The following is a 25,617-nucleotide window of genomic DNA, read 5'->3' on the forward strand; positions in this document are numbered from 1 at the left end:
ACTGCTTTATAAACATTAGAATGTTACCCTTATTTTTTTTTTTTTCAATATTTATGTAATAAAAATAATAATAAATGTATATATTATTCTCAGGCTAATATTTGCTCTGAATACAACATTCTATCAATTGTTTATTTGTTGTTTAATGTCCTTTTAACTAGCTTTTGCCAGTTGTGGGTAAACTGAACTAATTCATTGGAAAAATGTGGATATATAACTGCAAATATATATCTCATACAAAAATATTTTTTCCTCTAATAAATTATTTGCAAAAAGTGGTTGAAGTGGTCTTTACTATTATAGTAATTAATTTGAATACTATATAGTAATTTTATCTGAATCCTTTAAAGTGGTTTACTATAATAAATATTTAAAAACAGATTAATATCACTACAAGCCTAACAAAAAGGTATTACCTGTCTTTACATTACTTTTGTTATATATTATTTTCTCAAAAGCATTTACGCTTTCTTCCAATAAAACTAACACTGTACCACCCTCTCCCTAAATCAATATGGAAAATAAGAAATCACAACAGATGGCAGCTGACAGAGATGCTCAGGTGATATTTTCCTGTCGGCTTTTTACATTTATACTGCATCAGTTTCAAGTGATTTAGCATTTGAGTATTATGTCCCTTTAAGCGAGAAGCGACAATGAATCTGTTGGCGCTCTACAAATAACAATAAAAAAAAAAAAAGTAAATCCCAGAGAGAAAAATATCCCCTCTTACATTCCCTTGATGTCCAAGTTTGCATACAATGAAAAGTATCCACTATATCCCACAATCCCCCTTCCAAAAATAGTAAAAATTATCAATGATACCACTTAAGCAGATATAATTTTGAGAGACCGCAAGGGTGGTCCATATAGTAGCTAAAAGAACCTTTTTTAAACCCTACGGGGGGAAAAAAGAAATGGCGTTTCCATAATAACAGGTACATGTTACAGAATAGTTTAGAGCCTCATCTTCAGTTCACGCTAGCACCAAACCCAAGACGGCCTAAAAATATTGACCAAACACCCTAATATTTGTATTATCATCACCACCACCACCAGGTATTTGTAGAGCACCAACAGATTCTGCAGCGCTATAAACATAGGTATACAAGATAACTATATAGGGATCAGATGGGTAGAGGGCCCTGACGAGAGTTGCACTGTTGTAGTTGGCTCTTATGAAGGCAATCTACATAGCTGGGCTCAAAGGCTTACATTCTAAGGGGTTCAAGGGGAAAGCAATGGAGTTAGGAAAGGTTAGTGTAGGTTGTATGCATCCCTGAATAGTAGTCTTTAGGGAGTGCTTGAAGCTGTTAAAACTATGGTAGTGTCTTGTGGAGCGAGGCAGGGAGTTCCACAAGATGGGGGCCAGTCTGGAGAAGTCCTGTAAACGGGAATGTGAGGAAGAAATGAGGAGGAGAGTAGGAGATTGTGAGCAGAGCAGAGGGGATGGGAGGGAGAGTATCTGGAGGTCTAAAATATAGGGGGGAGCAGTGCAGTTGAGAGCTTTGTATGTCAGAGTGAGGATTTTATGTTTAATCCTAGAGGCAAGAGGAAGCCAGTGAAGGGATTGGCAGAGAGGTGCAGCAGATGAAGAGTGACGTGCAAGGAAGATGAGCTTGGCAGAGGCATTTATTATGGATTGTAAAAGAGCCATGCAGCAGATAGGTAGACCAGAGAGGACAGAGTTGCAATAATCAAAACGGAAATGTCACTGATATCTTATGTGTATAGCAGATAAATGATGGATTTTACTATCCATTAATGTCAATTAATAACAGAGACTGTTACCAGCAAAGTTTATTCACCCTATGTAATAGTGGTAGCCAAATGCTGTAGAAGAAAGTTTCCCCTAAGCCAGCAGTTTCATCTGCATCTCGGCAACATTCAGAGCTCCGCCCCCTGCAGCTACTCCCACTCTTCTGCCTCCTCATAAATATTCATATTGTATTATCTGTAAAGCAGGGGGCAGAGCTCTGGATGTTGCCGAGGTGCAGATGAAAAGGATGGCTTAGGGGAAACTTTCTTCTACAGCATTTGGCTACCACTATTACATAGGGTGAATAAACTTTGCTGGTAACAATACACATTATCATAAGATATCAGTGACATTTCTGTAAGAGATGTATACATTATGCAAATACAAACATCCCATAAATTGTGATGATGATGATTCTCAAAACTAATCAAAGGCTGACATAGCCAGTGAATTGCTTATGCAGATATTGGCTGTTTGTGTGAAATATCAGAGTGAAAAGTAGATTGTGTTTTTATTCCATTCACAGCTCTGTAAAACATCTCAGGATCATGTTTCACAGAGCTGTGAGTGAAATATTCCTCTTGTTTCTACAGAAGGCTTACCAGGAGGACGGAGGGGGGAGTGAGATCCGTGCCACTGTAAAAAGTCAGGGAGAAACGCTGGGGATTTGTCACAGCCTTATCTATTACACAATCGCCATAGAACAAGCCACTGAGCTGTTGTTCGTTCCTGGTAGAGCGCTTCTCTCTTTGTATGCAAATTATTATGACCCTGGGGAAGTCTCCCTATGGGTGATGGGGGAAACCAGACGTGGACTCCTTGCCCAGTGTGCTTAGAGGAATGTGGCTGCACCTCACTGACGAGGCCCATAGGAGGCCGAAAACGATCGTCTGGGGTTGTCATGTTCCTTGTTCAGAGGAGAATTGCCTGGTATTTCGGGGCTGGACTGACCTTACTTGGCAGGATCAGACTGATATACTTCAGGAAAGTTTTCTTCTGTGAAAAGCACACTGGTCTAAAAGAGGCTGCTTCCGGGTGGTAAATCGCCATAGAACAAGCCACTGAGCTGTTGTTCGTTCCTGGTAGAGCGCTTCTCTCTTTGTATGCAAATTATCTATTACACAGACAGCCCCAGCATGGGGGCTGGCTGTAAAAGACACTAGAGAGGGAGTGTAGAAAAAGCCTTGCTCTCAAGCTAGTGATTATTACGTTCGTATTCTCATTCACTGAGAGGATTACAAACTTTATAATAATTTTTAGGAGATTTAGCAGCAAAATTGCTAATACTTGTCAATTACAAACTTTATCTTCTGTTGGTGCTTTATTTAAGTAGCCTATATTTTTTTGGGTGTATAATGGCCCTTTAAGGTAGTGAGAGGATATCCAAGATAAGATATGAGAAAGACAGTTAGTGAAACGTGTTAGTAAGGAAGGAGGTAAGTCTGGTGCAGAGAGGTAGATTTGGGTGTCATCGGCATACAAATGGTATTGAAACCTGTGGGACTTTATTACGGAACCTAATGATGGTGTGTAGATTGAAAAGAGAAGGGGACAGAGCTTTGAGGTACCCCAACAGAAAGTGGTAATGGGGCAGAGCATGCTCAAGAGAAGGCTACACTAAAGGTACGGTTAGATGGGAAAAGAACCACGAGAGAGCCGAGTCACAGATGCTGAAGGATTGGAGGGTTTGGAGCAAAAGAGGGTGGTCAACAGTATTGAAGGCGGCAGACAGATCAAGGAGGATAAGCAGAGAGAAGTGGCCTTTGGACTTTGCTGTAAGTAGGTCGTTGGTAACCTTGACAATTGCTGTCTCTGTGGAGTGATGGGGACAGAATCCAGATTGCAGTGGGTCAAAAAGAGAGTTTAGTGTAAGGAAATGAGATAGACGTGCATATACTAGCTTTTCAAGGAGCTTTGAGGCAAGAGGGAGTAGGGAAATAGGGCAGTAGTTGGATGGGGAGGTTGGATCGAGGGAAGTTTTTTTTGAGGGATAGGTGTGACCAGTGCATGTTTTAGAGATAAGGGAAATATACCAGTGCTGAGGGAGAGGTTGAAAATGTGTGCGAGTATGGGGGTGAGGGTAGAAGAGAGGGAGGGGAGTAGATGTGAGGACAGTATAAGGGCAGAAACTTCTTCCTCAGTAACAGGGGCAAAAGAGCTACATTTATGGCCATTTGGGTTTTGTGTGATTGTGAGCTATTGAGGGGATGGGACATTGGTAGTACTATACTTTGTGTGTGTCGCCTTCAAGTCTATCTTACACTATAAAGTGAAATAGATGGAAGTAGACAAAGTGAAAACAACCTCTGACAGGGTTAGTCGTATCCCCTAGACTCGAGTATCATTTCATTGTTACATTGCTGAAAAAAAGAGAAACTCAAAATTGCATCAACCGTATGGCTAAGTATTTGGCTTTTAATTAAGAAGCAGGACAGAATCCATCATCCCTAGAGACAAAGAATGTCACAGGAAAGCCATTTGGTGCTTAAAGCTCTGGAGCAGCCAGTGTGAGGAAAACTACATTATTCAACATTGATAAGTTATAAGTTTAGATCTAAACAATTTGTTGTAGCTGAATAATCAAACAGTGGATTTGCTAATCCTTCTGCCAAGACTTGATAAACAGCTTACCTGAGTAAGGCACTCCTAGAAGTTTTTGTTGGGAGGGACTCAGAATAAGGTTTTGGGAAGTCATTGTATATTTAAAGTACCTCCAAAAATCAAACAGGGCATTTAGACTGAAAAGAGAGGCAAGAGCTAGTTCTATGGGAGAGAAGAAAAAAAAACAAGTTATCCAGCTTATATTTTCTCAAGTGTATCAGTAAGGCAGAAACCGATTAAACCCATACATAAATCATACACACGCACAAGATGGCCAAGGCATGCAGATAAGCTCTGCTTTGTAAACAAGTCATTTGTGGTCCATATTAGTCAAATTTCTAACAAAAAGGCTTATAACAAGAGCACTATGAATGAAACTGAGTCGGTGACGAACAAGAGTAAAACATGAAGCAAATTCTTCTGCAGTAATATTGTTATGTTTCATACTTTATATCTAGTTGCCTTAATTATCTGAGTAGACCTACATATAATGGTCTCATTAAATGCTACATCCATACTGAACACTGAGGATAATGGAAGGGCCAATTAGTTTTGTCAATATGGCGGCACACAGTGGGAAAGACTTTTAAATAAATAAGAATACTCAAGGGATTAAATGAATACTGGAGTCAAGGGAGGACACTTTAAAATGCATAAAAAAAGCAGGTTCCAGCAACTATTAACTTATCTTGTCATACTGGCACACTTGTGCTGATCAGTTAGTGAGAAGTTCAGAACCGATACTGCAGTATTAGCTTTAAATGGAACAGCATTTATTTAATAGGTAAACATGCTGCTCTAGTATAGGAGAGGTGTTTTCTGAGTATTATTTCCCCGTAACAATTCGTCTGAGTCTAGTTAAAAACAAAATACTTTTCTTAATGTTTGATGGCTGAAGGTTTATATGTTATTAAACAAAATGCTGCTGCAAGCCCCAAATTAAACATTTATCATTAAAATAGCACTTGCACTTTTACACAACTGTCCAGCTTAATTCTAAACTAAATTTGCTGTGTTCACTTGGTTTTCCTTTGTTGAACAATAAATCTAGGTAAGAGCTCAGAGGTGTTCATGCCTCTTTAGCAGTCTAAGGCAGCAGCGATTGCAACTATGTATAACCGTGCTATAGCCATTGTGGCAAATACTGCTGCCACATGGCTAAATAAACATGCATGCTCCTGAGCTCACCTAGGATTACTCTTTAACAAAGGATACCCAGAGAACTAAAGAAAGCTGATACAGTATTTAGAAGTACAGCATGCTCCATCCAATTGAACGTTTAATTTTGACTTTATTGTCCCTTTAAACAAAGTTTTTTTTAAATATAAAAAAAAACATAATTTATGTAAGAACTTACCTGATAAATTCATTTCTTTCATATTAGCAAGAGTCCATGAGCTAGTGACGTATGGGATATACATTCCTACCAGGAGGGGCAAAGTTTCCCAAACCTTAAAATGCCTATAAATACACCCCTCACCACACCCACAATTCAGTTTAACGAATAGCCAAGAAGTGGGGTGATAAGAAAAAAGTGCGAAAGCATATAAAATAAGGAATTGGAATAATTGTGCTTTATACAAAAAAATCAAAACCACCACAAAAAAGGGCGGGCCTCATGGACTCTTGCTAATATGAAAGAAATTAATTTATCAGGTAAGTTCTTACATAAAACAGAATTTATGTTTACCTGATAAATTACTTTCTTCAACGGTGTGTCCGGTCCACGGCGTCATCCTTACTTGTGGGATATTCTCCTCCCCAACAGGAAATGGCAAAGAGCCCAGCAAAGCTGGTCACATGATCCCTCCTAGGCTCCGCCTTCCCCAGTCATTCGACCGACGTAAAGGAGGAATATTTGCATAGGAGAAATCATATGATACCGTGGTGACTGTAGTTAAAGAAAATAAATTATCAGACCTGATTAAAAAAACCAGGGCGGGCCGTGGACCGGACACACCGTTGGAGAAAGTAATTTATCAGGTAAACATAAATTCTGTTTTCTCCAACATAGGTGTGTCCGGTCCACGGCGTCATCCTTACTTGTGGGAACCAATACCAAAGCTTTAGGACACGGATGATGGGAGGGAGCAAATCAGGTCACCTAGATGGAAGGCACCACGGTTTGCAAAACCTTTCTCCCAAAAATAGCCTCAGAAGAAGCAAAAGTATCAAATTTGTAAAATTTGGTAAAAGTGTGCAGTGAAGACCAAGTCGCTGCCTTACATATCTGATCAACAGAAGCCTCGTTCTTGAAGGCCCATGTAGAAGCCACGGCCCTAGTGGAATGAGCTGTGATTCTTTCAGGAGGCTGCCGTCCGGCAGTCTCATAAGCCAATCTGATGATGCTTTTAAGCCAAAAAGATAGAGAGGTAGAAGTTGCTTTTTGACCTCTCCTTTTACCAGAATAAACAACAAACAAGGAAGATGTTTGTCTGAAATCCTTTGTAGCATCTAAATAGAATTTTAGAGCACGAACTACATCCAAATTGTGCAACAAACGTTCCTTCTTTGAAACTGGATTCGGACACAAAGAAGGCACGACTATCTCCTGGTTAATGTTTTTGTTAGAAACAACTTTCGGAAGAAAACCAGGTTTAGTACGCAAAACCACCTTATCTGCATGGAACACCAGATAAGGAGGAGAACACTGCAGAGCAGATAACTCTGAAACTCTTCTAGCAGAAGAAATTGCAACCAAAAACAAAACTTTCCAAGATAATAACTTGATATCAACGGAATGTAGGGGCTCAAACGGAACCCCCTGAAGAACTGAAAGAACTAAATTGAGACTCCAAGGAGGAGTCAAAGGATTGTAAACAGGCTTGATTCTAACCAGAGCCTGAACAAAAGCCTGAACATCTGGCACAGCCGCCAGCTTTTTGTGAAGTAAAACAGATAAAGCAGAAATCTGTCCCTTCAAAGAACTTGCAGATAATCCTTTCTCCAAACCTTCTTGAAGAAAGGATAGAATCTTAGGAATTTTTATCTTGTTCCATGGTAATCCTTTAGATTCACACCAACAGATATATTTTTTCCATATTTTATGGTAGATTTTTCTAGTTACAGGCTTTCTGGCCTGAACAAGAGTATCAATGACAGAATCTGAGAACCCTCGCTTTGATAAAATCAAGCGTTCAATCTCCAAGCAGTCAGTTGGAGTGAAACCAGATTCGGATGTTCGAACGGACCTTGAACAAGAAGGTCCTGTCTCAAAGGTAGCTTCCATGGTGGAGCCGATGACATATTCACCAGGTCTGCATACCAAGTCCTGCGTGGCCACGCAGGAGCTATCAAGATCACCGATGCCCTCTCCTGATTGATCCTGGCTACCAGCCTGGGGATGAGAGGAAACGGTGGGAATACATAAGCTAGGTTGAAGGTCCAAGGTGCTACTAGTGCATCTACTAGAGTCGCCTTGGGATCCCTGGATCTGGACCCGTAGCAAGGAACCTTGAAGTTCTGACGAGAGGCCATCAGATCCATGTCTGGAATGCCCCATAATTGAGTTATTTGGGCAAAGATTTCCGGATGGAGTTCCCACTCCCCCGGATGAAATGTCTGACGACTCAGAAAATCCGCTTCCCAATTTTCCACGCCTGGGATGTGGATTGCAGACAAGTGGCAGGAGTGAGTCTCCGCCCATTGAATGATTTTGTTCACTTCTTCCATCGCCAGGGAACTCCTTGTTCCCCCCTGATGGTTGATATACGCAACAGTCGTCATGTTGTCTGATTGAAACCGTATGAATTTGGCCTTTGCTAGCTGAGGCCAAGCCTTGAGAGCATTGAATATCGCTCTCAGTTCCAGAATGTTTATGGGGAGAAGAGATTCTTCCCGAGACCAAAGACCCTGAGCTTTCAGGGGTTCCCAGACCGCGCCCCAGCCTACCAGACTGGCGTCGGTCGTGACAATGACCCACTCTGGTCTGCGGAAGCTCATCCCCTGTGACAGGTTGTCCAGGGTCAGCCACCAACGGAGTGAATCTCTGGTCCTCTGATCTACTTGTATCGTCGGAGACAAGTCTGTATAATCCCCATTCCACTGACTGAGCATGCACAGTTGTAATGGTCTCAGATGAATTCGCGCAAAAGGAACTATGTCCATTGCCGCGACCATCAAACCTATTACTTCCATGCACTGTGCTATGGAAGGAAGAAGAACAGAATGAAGTACTTGACAAGAGCTTAGAAGTTTTGATTTTCTGGCCTCTGTCAGAAAAATCCTCATTTCTAAGGAGTCTATTATTGTTCCCAAGAAGGGAACTCTTGTTGACGGAGATAGAGAACTTTTTTCTACGTTCACTTTCCACCCGTGAGATCTGAGAAAGGCCAGGACAATGTCCGTATGAGCCTTTGCTTGTGGTAGGGACGACGCTTGAATCAGTATGTCGTCCAAGTAAGGTACTACTGCAATGCCCCTTGGTCGTAGCACCGCTAGAAGGGACCCTAGTACCTTTGTGAAAATTCTTGGAGCAGTGGCTAATCCGAATGGAAGTGCCACAAACTGGTAATGCTTGTCCAGAAAGGCGAACCTTAGGAACCGATGATGTTCCTTGTGGATAGGAATATGTAGATACGCATCCTTTAAATCCACCGTGGTCATGAATTGACCTTCCTGGATGGAAGGAAGAATTGTCCGAATGGTTTCCATTTTGAACGATGGAACCTTGAGAAACTTGTTTAGGATCTTGAGATCTAAGATTGGTCTGAATGTTCCCTCTTTTTTGGGAACTATGAACAGATTGGAGTAGAATCCCATCCCTTGTTCTCCTAATGGAACAGGATGAATCACTCCCATTTTTAACAGGTCTTCTACACAATGTAAGAATGCCTGTCTTTTTATGTGGTCTGAAGACAATTGAGACCTGTGGAACCTCCCCCTTGGGGGAAGCTCCTTGAATTCCAGAAGATAACCTTGGGAGACTATTTCTAGCGCCCAAGGATCTAGAACATCTCTTGCCCAAGCCTGAGCGAAGAGAGAGAGTCTGCCCCCCACCAGATCCGGTCCCGGATCGGGGGCCAACATCTCATGCTGTCTTGGTAGCAGTGGCAGGTTTCTTGGCCTGCTTACCTTTGTTCCAGCCTTGCATTGGCCTCCAGGCTGGCTTGGTTTGAGAAGTATTACCCTCTTGCTTAGAGGATGTAGCACTTGGGGCTGGTCCGTTTCTGCGAAAGGGACGAAAATTTGGTTTATTTTTAGCCTTGAAAGACCTATCCTGAGGAAGGGCGTGGCCCTTACCCCCAGTGATATCAGAAATAATCTCTTTCAAGTCAGGGCCAAACAGCGTTTTCCCCTTGAAAGGTATGTTAAGCAATTTGTTCTTGGAAGACGCATCCGCTGACCAAGATTTTAGCCAAAGCGCTTTGCGCGCCACAATAGCAAACCCTGAATTTTTCGCCGCTAATCTAGCCAATTGCAAAGTGGCGTCTAAAGTAAAAGAGTTAGCCAATTTGAGAGCATGAATTCTGTCCATAATCTCCTCATAAGAAGAATCTTTATTGAGCGACTTTTCTAGTTCATCGAACCAGAAACACGCTGCTGTAGTGACAGGAACAATGCATGAAATTGGTTGTAGAAGGTAACCTTGCTGAACAAACATCTTTTTAAGCAAACCCTCTAATTTCTTATCCATAGGATCTTTGAAAGCACAACTATCTTCTATAGGGATAGTAGTGCGTTTGTTTAGAGTAGAAACCGCCCCCTCGACCTTGGGGACTGTCTGCCATAAGTCCTTTCTGGGGTCGACCATAGGAAACAATTTCTTAAATATAGGGGGAGGGACAAAAGGTATGCCGGGCCTTTCCCATTCTTTGTTTACAATGTCCGCCACCCGCTTGGGTATAGGAAAAGCTTCGGGGGGCCCCGGGACCTCTAGGAACTTGTCCATCTTACATAAATTCTCTGGAATGACCAAATTCTCACAATCATCCAGAGTAGATAACACCTCCTTAAGCAGAGCGCGGAGATGTTCCAATTTAAATTTGAATGTAATCACATCAGGTTCAGCTTGTTGAGAAATTTTCCCTGAATCTGAAATTTCTCCCTCAGACAAAACCTCCCTGGCCCCCTCAGACTGGTGTAGGGGCATTTCAGAACCATTATCATCAGCGTCCTCATGCTCTTCAGTATTTTCTAAAACAGAGCAGTCGCGCTTTCGCTGATAAGTGGGCATTTTGGCTAAAATGTTTTTGATAGAATTATCCATTACAGCCGTTAATTGTTGCATAGTAAGGAGTATTGGCGCACTAGATGTACTAGGGGCCTCCTGTGTGGGCAAGACTGGCGTAGACGAAGGAGGGGATGATGCAGTACCATGCTTACTCCCCTCACTTGAGGAATCATCTTGGGCATCATTTTCTCTAAATTTTGTGTCACATAAATCACATCTATTTAAATGAGAAGGAACCTTGGCTTCCTCACATACAGAACATAGTCTGATAGTTCAGACATGTTAAACAGGCATAAACTTGATAACAAAGTACAAAAAACGTTTTAAAATAAAACCGTTACTGTCACTTTAAATTTTAAACTGAACACACTTTATTACTGAAAATGTGAAAAAGTATGAAGGAATTGTTCAAAATTCACCAAAATTTCACCACAGTGTCTTAAAGCCTTAAAAGTATTGCACACCAAATTTGAAAGCTTTAACTCTTAAAATAACGGAACCGGAGCCGTTTTTATATTTAACCCCTTTACAGTCCCTGGTATCTGCTTTGCTGAGACCCAACCAAGCCCAAAGGGGAATACGATACCAAATGACGCCTTCAGTAAGCTTTTTCTATGTATCTGAGCTCCTCACACATGCATCTGCATGCCTTGCTTCCCAAAAACAACTGCGCAATAGAGGCGCGAAAATGAGGCTCTGCCTATGATTAGAGAAGGCCCCCAGTGAAAAAGGTGTCCAATACAGTGCCTGTCGGTTATTTTACATAATTCCCAAGAATAAAATAACTCCTCAAAGCTATGAAGTATTAAAAATGCTTATAAATCAATCGTTTTAGCCCAGAAAAATGTCTACCAGTCTTTAAAGCCCTTGTGAAGCCCTTTATTCTTATTTAATAAAAATGGCTTACCGGATCCCATAGGGAAAATGACAGCTTCCAGCATTACCAAGTCTTGTTAGAAATGTGTCATACCTCAAGCAGCAAAAGTCTGCTCACCAGCACTATTTTAAAATAACAAACACTTGATTGAAGAATAAAAACTACATTTAAACACCAAAAAACTCTAAGCCATCTCCGTGGAGATGTTGCCTGTACAACGGCAAAGAGAATGACTGGGGAAGGCAGAGCCTAGGAGGGATCATGTGACCAGCTTTGCTGGGCTCTTTGCCATTTCCTGTTGGGGAGGAGAATATCCCACAAGTAAGGATGACGCCGTGGACCGGACACACCTATGTTGGAGAAATTATGTTTTCTTTCATGTAATTAGCAAGAGTCCATGAGCTAGTGACGTATGGGATAATGATTACCCAAGATGTGGATCTTTCCACGCAAGAGTCACTAGAGAGGGAGGGATAAAATAAAGACAGCCAATTCCTGCTGAAAATAATCCACACCCAGAATAAAATTTTAATGAAAAAACATAAGCAGAAGATTCAAACTGAAACCACTGCCTGAAGTACGTTTCTACCAAAAACTGCTTCAGAAGAAGAAAACACATCAAAATGGTAGAATTTAGTAAAAGCATGCAAAGAGAACCAAGTTGCTGCTTTGCAAATCTGATCAACCGAAGCTTCATTCCTAAACGCCCAGGAAGTAGAAACTGACCTAGTAGAATGAGCTGTAATCCTTTGAGGCGGAGTGTTACCCGACTCAACATAGGCATGATGAAATAAAGATTTCAACCAAGATGCCAAAGAAATGGCAGAAGCTTTCTGGCCTTTTCTAGAACCGGAAAAGATGACAAATAGACTAGAAGTCTTTCGGAAAGACTTAGTAGCTTCAACATAATATTACAAAGCTTTAACAGCATCCAAAGAATGCAATGATTTCTCCTTAGAATTCATAGGATTAGGACATAATGAAGGAACCACAATTTCTCTACTAATGTTGTTAGAATTCACAACCTTAGGTAAAAAAAATTCAAAAGAAGTTCGCAGCACCGCCTTATCCTGAAGCAAAATCAGAAAAGGAGACTCACAAAAAAGAGTAGATAATTCGGAGACTCTTCTGGCAGAAGAGATGACCAAAAGAAACAAAACTTTCCAAGAAAGTAATATAACGACCAAAGAATACATGGGTTCAAAAGGAGGAGCTTGAAGAGCCCCCAGAACCAAATTCAAACTCCAAGGAGGAGAAATTGACTTAATGACAGGTTTTATACGAACCACAGGTTGTACAAAACAATGAATATCAGGAAGATTAGCAATCCTTCTGTGAAAAAGAACAGAAAGAGCAGAGATTTGTCTTTCAAGGAACTTGCGGACAAACCTTTATCTAAACCATCCTGAAGAAACTGTAAAATTCTCGGTATTCAAAAAGAATGCCAAGAAAAAAGATGAGAAAGACACTAAGAAATATAAGTCTTCCAGACTCAATAATATATCTCTCTAGATACAGATTTACGAGCCTGTCACATAGTATCAATCACAGAGTCAGAGAAACCTCTTTGACCAAGAATCAAGCGTTCAAACTCCATACCTTAAAATTAAGGTTTTGAGATCCTGATGGAAAAAAAGAACCTTGAGACAGAAAGACTGGTCTTAACCGAAGAGTCTACAGCTGGCAAGAGGCCATCCGGACAAGATCCGCATACCAAAACCTGTGAGGCCATGCTGGAGCTACCAGCAGGACAAACGAGCATTCCTTTAGAATATTGGAGAATACCCTTGGAAGAAGAACTAGAGGCGGAAAGATATAGGCAGGATGACACTTGTAAGGAAGAGATAATGCATCCACTGCCTCCGCCCGAGGATCCCGGGATCCGGACAGATACCAGGGAAGTTTCTTGTTTAGATGAGAAGCCATCAGATCTATTTCTGGGAGTTCCCACATTTGAACAATCTGAGGAAAAACCTCTGGGTGAAGAGACCATTCGCCCAGGTGCAACGTTTGGCGACTGAGATAATCCGCTTTCCAATTGTCCATACCTGGGATATAAACCGCAGAGATTAGACAGGAGCTGGATTCCGCCCAAACCAAAATTGATTGATGTATGCCACAGTTGTGACATTGTCTATCAGAAAACAAATGAACAACTCTCTCTTCAGAAGAGGCCAAGACTGAAGAGCTCTGAAAATTGCACGGAGTTCCAAAATATTGATCGGAAATCTCACCTCCTGAGATTCCCAAACCCCTTGTGCCGTCAGATACCCCCACACAGCTCCCCAACCTGTAAGACTTGCATCTGTTGAGATTATAGTCCAGGTCGGAAGAACAAAGAAGCCCCCTGAACTAAACGATGGTGATCTGTCCACCATGTCAGAGAGTGTCGTATAATCGGTTTAAAGATATTAATTGAGATATCTTTGAGTAATCCCTGCACCATTGGTTCAGCATACAGAGCTGAAGAGGTTGCATGTGAAAACGAGCAAAGGAGATCGCATCTGATGCGGCAGTCCTAAGACCTAAAATTTCCATGCATAAGGCTACCAAAGGGAATGATTGTGACTGAAGGTTTTGACAAGCTGATCAATGTTAAACTTCTCTTGTCTGACAAGGACAACGTCATAGACACTGAATCTATCTAGAAACCTAAAAAGGTTACCCTTGTCTGAGGAATCAATGAACTGATTGGTAAATTGATCCTCCAACCATGAACTTGAAGAAACAACACAAGTCGATTTGTATGAGATTCTTCGAAAATGAGAAGACTGAGCAAGTACCAAGATATCGTCCAAATAAGGACATACCAAACCCCTGATCTCTGATTACAGAAAGAAGGGCACCGAGAACCTTTGAAAAAAATTCTTGGAACTGAGGCTAGGCCAAACGGTAGAGCCACAAAACTGGTAATGCTTGTCTAAAAAGAGAATCTCAGACACTAAAAGTGATCTGGATGAATCGGAATATGCAGATACGCATCCTGTAAATCTATTGTAGACATATAATGCCCTTGCTAAACAAAAGGCAGGATAGTCCTACAGTTACCATCTTGAATGTTGGTATCCTTACATAACGATTCAATATTGAAAGATCCGGAACTGGTCTGAAGGAATTGACCTTCTTTGGTACAATGAAGAGACAAAATAAAACCCCAGCCCCTGTTCCAGAACTGGAACTGGCATAATTACTCCAGCCAACTCTAGATCTGAAACACATTTCAGAAATGCTGAGCCTTTGCTGTTTTAACTGGGACACGGGAAAGAAAAAAATCTCTTAGCAGGAGGCCTTAACTTGAAGCCAATTCTGTACCTTTCTGAAACAATGTTCTGAAACCAGAGAACGAAATTGATCCAAATTTCTTTGAAGAAAACGTAATCTGCCCCATACCAGCTGAGCTGGAATAAGGGCCGCACCTTCATGGGTACTTAGGAGCTGGCTATAGGTTTCTATAAGGCTTGGATATATTCCAAACTGGAAATAGTTTCCAAACTGATACCGCTCCTGAGAATGAAGGATCAGGCTTTTGTTCCTTGTTGTGAGGAAAGGAACGAAAAAGATTATTAGACCTAAATTTACCTTAGATTTTTTATCCTTTGGTAAAAAAGTTCCCTTCCTTCCATTCCAGAAACAGTTGAGATAATTTATTACCCTGGAAAGAAAGGGAAAGTAAAGTTGACTTAGAAGACATATCAGCATTCCAAGTTTAATCCATAAAGCTTTTCTAGCTAAAATAGCTAGAGACATATACCTGACATCAACTCTAATGATATCAAAAGATTGTATCACCAATAAAATTATTAGCATGTTATAGAATAATAATAATGCTATAAAATTATGATCTGTTACTTGTTGCGCTAAAGCTTCTAACCAAAAAGTTGAAGCTGCAGCAACATCCGCTAAAAATATAGCAGGTCTAAGAAGATTACCTGAACATAAGTAAGCTTTTCTTAGAAAGGATTCAATTTTCCCATCTAAAGGATCCTTAAATTAAGTACTATCTGCCGTAGGAATAGTAGTACATTTAGCAGGAGTAGAGACAGCCCCATAACCTTAGGGATTTTGTCCCAAAAAACTCTAATCTGTCAGATGGCACAGGATATAATTGCTTAAACGTTTAGAAGGAGTAAAAGAATTACCCAAATTATTCCATTCCCTGGAAATTACTTCAGAAATAGCATCAGGGAGATTAAACACTTCTGGAATAACTACAGGAGATTTAAAAACCTTATTTAAACGTTTAGATTTAGTATCAAGAGGACCAGAATCCTCTATTTCTAATGCAATTAATACTTCTTTAAATAAAGAACAAATAAATTCCATCTTGAACAAATACAAAGATTTATCAGCATCAACCTCTGAGACAGAAACTTCTGAACCAGAAGAACCATTTATCAGTATCAGAATGGTGATGTTCATTTTAAAAATTCATCTGAAAAAAGAGAAGTTTTAAAAGACTTTTATGTAAACTAGAAGGAGAAATAACAGACATAGCCTTCTTAATGGATTTAAAAAATAAAATCTCTTATGTTATCAGGAACACTCTGAAAATTAGATGTTGACGGAACAGCAACAGGTAATGTAACAGTATTAAAGGAAATTTTTATCTGCATTAATAAGTTTGTCATGACATGCAATACAAACAACAGCTGGAAAAACAGATACCAAAAGTTTATAGCAGATACACTTAGCTTGGTAGCTCCAGCACCGGGCAGTGATTTTCCTGAAGTATCTTCTGACTCAGTTGCAACGTGGAACATCTTGCAATATGTAATAGAAAAAAACAACATATAAAGCAAAATTGATCAAATTCCTTAAATGACAGTTTCAGGAATGGGAAAAAAATGCCAGTGAACAAGCTTCTAGCAACCAGAAGCAATAAATAATGAGACTTAAATAATGTGGAGACAAAAGCGACGCCCATATTTGTTTAGCGCCAAATAAGACGCCCACATTATTTGGCGCCTAAATACTTTTGGCGCCAAAAATGACGCCACATCCGGAACGCCGACATTTTTGGCGCAAAAGAACGTCAAAAAAATGACGCAACTTCCGGCGACACGTATGACGCCGGAAACAGAAAAGATTTTTTGCGCCAAAAAAGTCCGCGCCAAGAATGACGCAATAAAATGAAGCATTTTCAGCCCCCGCGAGCCTAACAGCCCACAGGGAAAAAAAGTCAAATTTTTTAAGGTAAGAAAAAAATGAAATGATTCAAATGCATTATCCCAAATATGAAACTGACTGTCTGAAAAAAAGGAATGTTGAACATCCTGAGTCAAGGCAAATAAATGTTTGAATACATATATTTAGAACTTTATAAACAAAGTGCCCAACCATAGCTTAGAGTGTCACAGAAAATAAGACTTACTTACCCCAGGACACTCATCTACATGTTTGTAGAAAGCCAAACCAGTACTGAAACGAGAATCAGCAGAGGTAATGGTATATATAAGAGTATATCGTCGATCTGAAAAGGGAGGTAAGAGATGAATCTCCACGACCGATAACAGAGAACCTATGAAATAGACCCCGTAGAAGGAGGTCATTGAATTCAAATAGGCAATACTCTCTTCACATCCCTCTGACATTCACTGCACGCTGAGAGGAAAACCGGGCTCCAACCTGCTGCGGAGCGCATATCAACGTAGAATCTAGCACAAACTTACTTCACCACCTCCATAGGAGGCAAAGTTTGTAAAACTGATTTGTGGGTGTGGTGAGGGGTGTATTTGTAGGCATTTTAAGGTTTGGGAAACTTTGCCCCTCCTGGTAGGAATGTATATCTCATACGTCACTAGCTCATGGACTCTTGCTAATTACATGAAAGAAAAGTTCTTTATCCCACAATCCGTAGAGAGAGCAAAAAGCCAATTCTGTAACCTGGATTTTCAAAAAACTGTAAAGCAGCTATTTGCTGTCTACCCAAACCGTATTATATACCTAGATTCTGCTACAGAGCAGTCACAAGTGCACTCAGTCATTGGGATTAAATACGGTGCTCAGACAGTGATATATTTAATACTTTACTGATCTTGAGGTTAAGAAAAATAGATCTAGTAATTCATCGGGATGCCTGATAAACTGCAATCAATTTAGTTAAAATTCTAGCTTTTTGCTGTGAAAAGCTAAAAGGATCTCTCAGTAACCAATGTACACACAACTCAACTTACCGATGTACCATAGAGGCCAATAAGAAATATTACAGTACGTTATAATCATTTTACCAGTCCTAGAAAGAAGAAAAAAAAAATTTTAGCAGAACTTTATGTAACGCAATTACTTAGTAATTTCAGAGATGTAAGAGTGCTTGACCTTTTTATTAAAACAAAAAAATATAAGCTCTTATTGGTAAGAGCATATAATTAAATTAGTACCAACCCTGCATATCTATGTGTTTAACTCCCACAACAGTGTTAAACACTTAGGTAAAGAGTACCACTCTGGAGCTACAGAGAACTTCTATTCCTGAGCTGAAATAACAGCTAATCCAATCAGGTGCGCTATTTAGCACTGCTGATCGGCGGCAGTTTTTACTCGTGACTAGCAGTCTTTACCTATGTGTTTAACCCCATTTGTGATGGTTAAACACAGATATGCAGGGTTTTTTAGTGATGAAATGCTCTAACAAATGCATAAACTTCAGTGCATGGACATTAGTTTATGATAAAAGGAAAAGCTCACATTTCTGTGTAGATCATTCCAGCCAGAGACAGGTTCAGTAGGGCCCAGGCTAACACAGCCTTTTTGGCACTGGCTTCATTTCTCATCCTGATGGTTGTGTCAATGAAAGACATATTTGTGCTTTGTTCTTCTTGCTTCATTTCTAACAAAAAAGAAATAGATCATAAATACAAAACCAAAGAATATAGGTAGCAATAATAGATTTTTCTTTGCACTAATATTTTGTAGAAGATCCATTTATATAGCCCATCTGGTAGGGCTTTTGTAAAAATGAATAGTTTTGCCCATTTATTAATAATAGTGATGATTTTAAAGACTCCTAACCAAGCCCCACAGTGCCAGATATATACTGATGTCTACAGACTACTGATGGCTCTTGTTTATGCTATCTGTCTTTTCATATGCAGGGAGGGGGCTGCTCTTTGTTTTCCCAGCCCCTTTCACTGGGTGTGCCAGACTAACCTCATTAACAGAGCTAAACTGGGAGCATCTGAATAAGTTTTTAAAAGATTTTATACTGGATTTGTATACAAGTACCTGCGCATATTCTTTATAGTAGTGTCTATTACAGTAGTGTCTATTACATGCATGAAGATTGGTGTACACTGTAATAGACACTACTATAAAGAAACATAAATAAAAACTTACTTAGAAGCTCCCAGTTTAGCATTGTTGATGAGGTTGAGCTGGGACACCGACTGAAAGGGATTGGGTTTTTAAATAAATAAATAAATAAATAAATAAATAAATAAAGCAGACCCCCCCTCCCTCTATATGAAAAGACATAACATAAACGGGAGTCTGTAAACGTGTGTATTCATCTAACATTGTGGGGCTTGGTTAGGAGTATGAAGATCAGAACAATGTTACTAAAAAATAAGCAAAACTATACATAAAAAAAGCTCCCAGATGGGCTATATAAATGGATCATCTACATAACATGTATGCAATGAAAAATCCAGAGTACAATGTCCCTTTAATAAAGATCCTCTAAGTCACTGGCTGACCGTAGGGTACCAGAGGTCATACAGTCCTGCAAGGCCCTCTCTCTGACAGGTTTCATTTGAAATACTGCTTGTACAATTTAGATTATTTCACACCAGGTTATTTAAAGGCAGAAATGACTAACTCTACTTAACTGGATGCCCCACGTGACATGATCTATATACAGATCGCTGTAACTGCTATTAGCCTGTGACAAGCAGAAAAAAATAATAATTATATATACATACATATATACATACATACATATGAAGAAAGAAGGAGACATCTAATTGTGGTCCTGATAAAGTTAGTATTTTATTGTTGGAATCTCTTTAAAAGCAACGGCATGCAAGCCTGGAAAGTGCAAAGTTAGACAAAAGGTATATATATATATATACACACACACACAATGTTCAAAGAGAGCACTCATCTCAATTTCAGCTGCCAGGGTGCCAACATCTGAGGAAGGGGAGTGTGTGTCCAAAAAGTCACGCAATTTCCGCAATAAATCGTGCAGCCCTACTAGGTAGTTTCAGGAGCAGCAATGCACCGCTGGGAGCTAGCTGCACATATATTCTTGTCATTGAGTCACCTGATGTGCTCAGCTAGCTCCCAGTAGTGCATTAATGATCCTTTAACAAAGGATAACAAGAGGATGAAGCAAATTTGATAATAGAATTGGAAAGAATATACTTTATCTTAACCATGAAAGAAAAGAAAAAATATGTGGGTTTCATGTCCCTTTAATTCACAGGAATATTCAGAGCGGTAAGTGCCAGGCTCACCCCACACAGGAATATCCAGAGAAGTCAGTGCCAGGCTCACCTCACACAGTACAGAGGAATACCCTTAGAAGCCAGTGCCAGGCTCACCTCACACAGTACAGAGGAATACCCTGAGAAGTCAGTGCCAGGCTCACCCCACACAGTACACAGGAATATCCTGAGAAGTCAGTGCCAGGCTCACCCCACACAGTACACAGGAATATCCTGAGAAGTCAGTGCCAGCCTCACCTCACACAGTACACAGGAATATCATGAGAAGTCAGTGCCAGCCTTCCCTCACACAGCAATATCCTGAGAAGTCAGTGCCAGTCTCACCTCACACAGCAATTTCCTAAAAAGTCAGTGCCAGGCTCACCTCACACAGTACAAAGCAATATCCCGAGAAGTCAGTGCCAGTCTCACCTCACACAGCAATATCCTGAGAGGTCAGTGCCAGGCTCACCTCACACAGTACAGAGGAATACCCCGAGAAGTCAGTGCCAGGTTCACCTCACACAGTACACAGGAATACACTGAGAAGTCAATGCCAGGCTCACCTCACACAGTACAAAGCAATATCCCGAGAAGTCAATGCCAGTCTCACCTCACACAGCAATATCCTGAGAGGTCAGTGCCAGGCTCACCTCACACAGTACAGAGGAATACCCCGAGAAGTCAGTGCCAGGTTCACCTCACATAGTACACAGGAATACACTGAGAAGTCAATGCCAGGCTCACCTCACACAGTACAGAGGAATACCCTGAGAAGCCAGTGCCAGGCTCACCACACACAGTACAGAGGAATACCCTGAGAAGCCAGTGCCAGGCTCACCACACACAGTACAGAGGAATACCCTGAGAAGCCAGTGCCAGGCTCACCACACACAGTACACAGGAATATCCTGACAAGTCAGTGCTAGGCTCACCTCACACAGTACACAGGAATACACTGAGAAGTCAATGCCAGGCTCACCTCACAAAGCAATATCCTGAGGAGTCAATGCCAGGCTCACCTCACACAGTACAGAGGAATACCCTGAGAAGCCAGTGCAAGGCTCACCTAACACAGCACAGAGGAATACCCTGAGAAGTCAGTGCCAGTCTCACCTCACACAGTACGCAGGAATACCCTGAGAAGTCAGTGCCAGTCTCACCTCACACAGTACGCAGGACTATCCTGAGGAGTCAATGCCAGTCTCACCTCACATAGTAAGCAGGACTATCCTGAGGAGTCAATGCCAGTCTCACCTCACACCGTACACAGGACTATCCTGAGGAGTCAATGCCAGTCTCACCTCACACTGTACACAGGACTATCCTGAGGAGTCAATGCCAGTCTCACCTCACACCGTACACAGGACTATCCTGAGGAGTCAATGCCAGTCTCACCTCACACCGTACACAGGACTATCCTGAGGAGTCAATGCCAGTCTCACCTCACACCGTACACAGGACTATCCTGAGGAGTCAATGCCAGTCTCACCTCACACAGTACACAGGACTATCCTGAGGAGTCAATGCCAGTCTCACCTCACACAGTACACAGGACTATCCTGAGGAGTCAATGCCAGTCTCACCTCACACAGTACTATCCTGAAAAGTCAATGCCAGTCTCACCTCACACAGTACACAGGAATATCCTGAGGAGTCAATGCCAGTCTCACCTCACACAGTACACAGGAATATCCTGAGGAGTCAATGCCAGTCTCACCTCACACAGTACACAGGAATATCCTGAGGAGTCAATGCCAGTCTCACCTCACACAGTACACAGGAATATCCTGAGGAGTCAATGCCAGTCTCACCTCACACAGTACACAGGAATATCCTGAGGAGTCAATGCCATTCTCACCTCACACAGTACACAGGAATATCCTGAGGAGTCAATGCCATTCTCACCTCACACAGTACACAGGAATATCCTGAGGAGTCAATGCCAGTCTCACCTCACACAGTACACAGGAATATCCTGAGGAGTCAATGCCAGTCTCACCTCACACAGTACACAGGAATATCCTGAGGAGTCAGTGCCAGTCTCACCTCACACAGGAATATCCTGAGGAGTCAGTGCCAGTCTCACCTCACAGTACACAAAAATATCCAGAGGAGTCAATGCCAGTCTCATTTCTATACAATAATATAGATTTGTTTTAAAAACCAGATATATGTAGAAATATTTATTTATGAATAATTAGAACATATTACGTTACGTAAAGAGCAAATTCAGTCAGTGCCAGTCTCATCTCTCTATACAGTAATCTAATGCCAGTGCCAGTCTCACCTCTCTATACAATAGTCTAATGCAAGTGCCAGTCTCACCTCTCTATACAAGTCTAATGCCAGTGCCAGTCTCACCTCTCTATACAATAATCTAATGTCAGTCTCACCTCTCTATACAATAATCTAATGTCAGTGCCAGTCTCACCTCTCTATACAATAATCTAATGTCAGTGCCAGTCTCACCTCTCTATACAATAATCTAATGTCAGTGCCAGTCTCACCTCTCTATACAATAGTCTAATGCCAGTGCCAGTCTCACCTCGCTATACAATAATCTAATGCCAGTGCCAGTCTCACCTCTCTATACAATAATCTCAGTGCCAGTGTCCCCTCTATACAATAATCTCAGTGCCAGTGTCCCCTCTATACAATAATCTCAGTGCCAGTGTTCCCTCTATACAATAATCTAATGTCAGTGCCCCCTCTATACAATAATCTAATATCAGTGTCCCCTCTATACAATAATCTAATGTCAGTGCCAGTCTCCCCTCTATACAATAATCTAATGTCAGTGCCAGTGTCCCCTCTATACAATAATCTCAGTGCCAGTGTCCCCTCTATACAATAATCTCAGTGCCAGTATTCCCTCTATACAATAATCTAATGTCAGTGCCCCCTCTATACAATAATCTAATGTCAGTGCCCCCTCTATACAATAATCTAATGTCAGTGCCCCCTCTATACAATAATCTAATGTCAGTGCTCCCTCTATACAATAATCTAATGTCAGTGCTCCCTCTATACAATAATCTAATGTCAGTGCTCCCTCTATACAATAATCTAATGTCAGTGCTCCCTCTATACAATAATCTAATGTCAGTGCCCCCTCTATACAATAATCTAATGTCAGTGCCCCCTCTATACAATAATCTAATGTCAGTGCCCCCTCTATACAATAATCTAATGTCAGTGCTCCCTCTATACAATAATCTAATGTCAGTGCTCCCTCTATACAATAATCTAATGTCAGTGCCCCCTCTATACAATAATATAATGTCAGTGCCCCCTCTATACAATAATCTAATGTCAGTGCTCCCTCTATACAATAATCTAATGTCAGTGCCCCCTCTATACAATAATCTAATGTCAGTGCTCCCTCTATACAATAATCTAATGTCAGTGCTCCCTCTATACAATAATCTAATGTCAGTGCTCCCTCTATACAATAATCTAATGTCAGTGCCCCCTCTATACAATAATATAATGTCAGTGCTCCCTCTATACAATAATCTAATGTCAGTGCTCCCTCTATACAATAATCTAATGTCAGTGCCCCCTCTATACAATAATCTAATGTCAGTGCTCCCTCTATACAATAATCTAATGTCAGTGCTCCCTCTATACAATAATCTAATGTCAGTGCTCCCTCTATACAATAATCTAATGTCAGTGCCCCCTCTATACAATAATATAATGTCAGTGCCCCCTCTATACAATAATCTAATGTCAGTGCTCCCTCTATACAATAATCTAATGTCAGTACCCCCTCTATACAATAATATAATGTCAGTGCCCCCTCTATACAATAATCTAATGTAAGTGCCCCCTCTATACAATAATATCAATGCCAGTGTCACCTCTCTATACAATAATCTAATGTCAGTGCCACCTCTCTATACAATAATCTAATGTCAGTGCCAGTGTCACCTCTCTATACAATAATCTAATGTCAGTGCCAGTGTCACCTCTCTATACAATAATCTAATGTCAGTGCCAGTGTCACCTCTCTATACAATAATCTAATGTCAGTGCCAGTGTCACCTCTCTATACAATAATCTAATGTCAGTGCCAATGTCACCTCTCTATACAATAATCTAATGTCAGTGTCACCTCTCTATACAATAATCTAATGTCAGTGCCAGTGCCAGTGTCACCTCTCTATACAATAATCTAATGTCAGTGTCAGTGTCACATCTCTATACAATAATCTAATGTCAGTGCCAGTGTCCCCTCTATACAATAATATAATGTCAGTCTCACCTCTATACAATAATATAATGTCAGTCTCACCTCTATACAATAATATACAAATAATAGTGCCAAACTCATCTCACACTGCATACAGGAATATTGTAACCAATTCCGCACTATGAATGAAGACCAAGTTCAACTCACACAGGAAAACAAGTGTCAGACTCACCTCATACAGTATACAGCAAAAGTACTCTGGGGGTCAGTCACATTATCTAGTAATATTGGGGGTGACACAATGGCACATTATAGCATCACAGCTCCCGCCCACCTGCGTCGGGTCCCACACAGTCCCGTTTTAACATCGGAGCCACTAACGACTCCTGAGTCCTCCAACGTGCTCCCGCGCCAGTTCCTGGAACGCACCAATTCCACGCCTCGCTATCAAAGCGAGCTGACACGTCATAAAGCTATCTGTTTAATGATAGGATGAGTAGAACACGATCTGTAGCAGTGGTCCATAGTTTCACTTATAATAGGCTGATTTTGCTGTCATTTTGCACTCACGCACGTGATAGGCAGAGGCCATCTCATGAGATCCCGCCTATGCAGCTTTATAAGATTCAAGTTACCGGCCGCGCGAAGTTTTATTTACTGGATTTAAAATGATGCTTTGTGTCAGAGACGGTTTCTGTTTCTAGTACAGAGTCCTAGTGCTGAATCTCTTATTTTATCGTATTCTCTGTGGGAGAAACAAACGTTTTAAATTCCCAGCTACTGTTGATGTTTTCTATATACAATGTTTCTTAATACAAAGTTGCATCTTGAAGAAACTGCACTGTCTATAGGGCACATATTGACATACTGAATTCAATCTAATACTAATATTAGTCTCCCCATAAATATATTAACCTCTCTTTCATCCCTTACTCCTCACTATAACTTCATACCATACATTAACCATTTCTGTATAGCAAATTACTAATTATATTTCTCTTGGGGTAGATTTATTAATGTGCGAGCGGACATGATACGATATAGTGTATCATGTCCGCCACACATCGATAAATGCTGACAGCATACGCTGTCCGCATTTATCATTGCACAAGCAGTAATTGTGAACTGTTGGTGCAATGCTGCCCCCTGCAGATTCGCGACCAATCAGCAGCTAGCAGGGGGTGTCAATCAACCCGATCGTATGAGATCGGGTTGATTTCTGTCCGCGACCTCAGTGCAGGTGGACGAGTTATGGAGCAGCAGTCTTTTAGACCGCTGCTTGATAAATTGGCCCCATTGCACGCTGTAGCCCCTATAGTAGCAGAGAAAGAGTTAAAAGCAAAGGACACATTGTTATTCAAGGTAATTTAATTTGTTTTGTGTAATGGGTTTGGAAAAAAACAGAAGTAGAATTAGTGTAAGGCACATGACTCTAGGAATGAATTTGGTATGTACGCTAAACTTTATGCAATATAGGGTTAATTTTACAGGGCATACTACTAGTTACTGTAGACAATAAAGTGTTAATTTTACAGTGCATAATACTAGTTACTGTAGGCAATAAAGTGTTAATGTTACAGTGCATAC

The 25,617-nt window shown here is 40.9% G+C and overlaps 1 protein-coding gene across 2 annotated transcripts in view; it reads right to left on the reverse strand.

Moving 5' to 3' along the window:
• The window catches only part of TMEM209 (transmembrane protein 209), a 65,464-nt gene extending 40,946 nt beyond the window's left edge, over positions 1-24,518 (reverse strand). Inside the window, exons 1-4 of one of the 2 annotated variants that reach the window (XM_053716380.1) lie at positions 24,365-24,518; positions 18,094-18,235; positions 17,583-17,641; positions 4,391-4,522 (exon numbers count right to left, since the gene is read on the reverse strand). In XM_053716380.1, the coding sequence (XP_053572355.1) occupies positions 4,391-4,522; positions 17,583-17,641; positions 18,094-18,235; positions 24,365-24,398 (367 nt within the window). In that variant the 5' untranslated portion in view covers positions 24,399-24,518. Of the gene's footprint in view, positions 1-4,390; positions 4,523-17,582; positions 17,642-18,093; positions 18,236-24,262 lie in introns of both variants that reach the window. The other variant, XM_053716381.1, reaches the window with a different exon arrangement.
• Between the last annotated feature and the right edge of the window lie 1,099 nt (positions 24,519-25,617).

This window comes from Bombina bombina, chromosome 6 (assembly GCF_027579735.1).
Source record: "Bombina bombina isolate aBomBom1 chromosome 6, aBomBom1.pri, whole genome shotgun sequence".
NCBI lineage: Eukaryota > Metazoa > Chordata > Amphibia > Anura > Bombinatoridae > Bombina > Bombina bombina.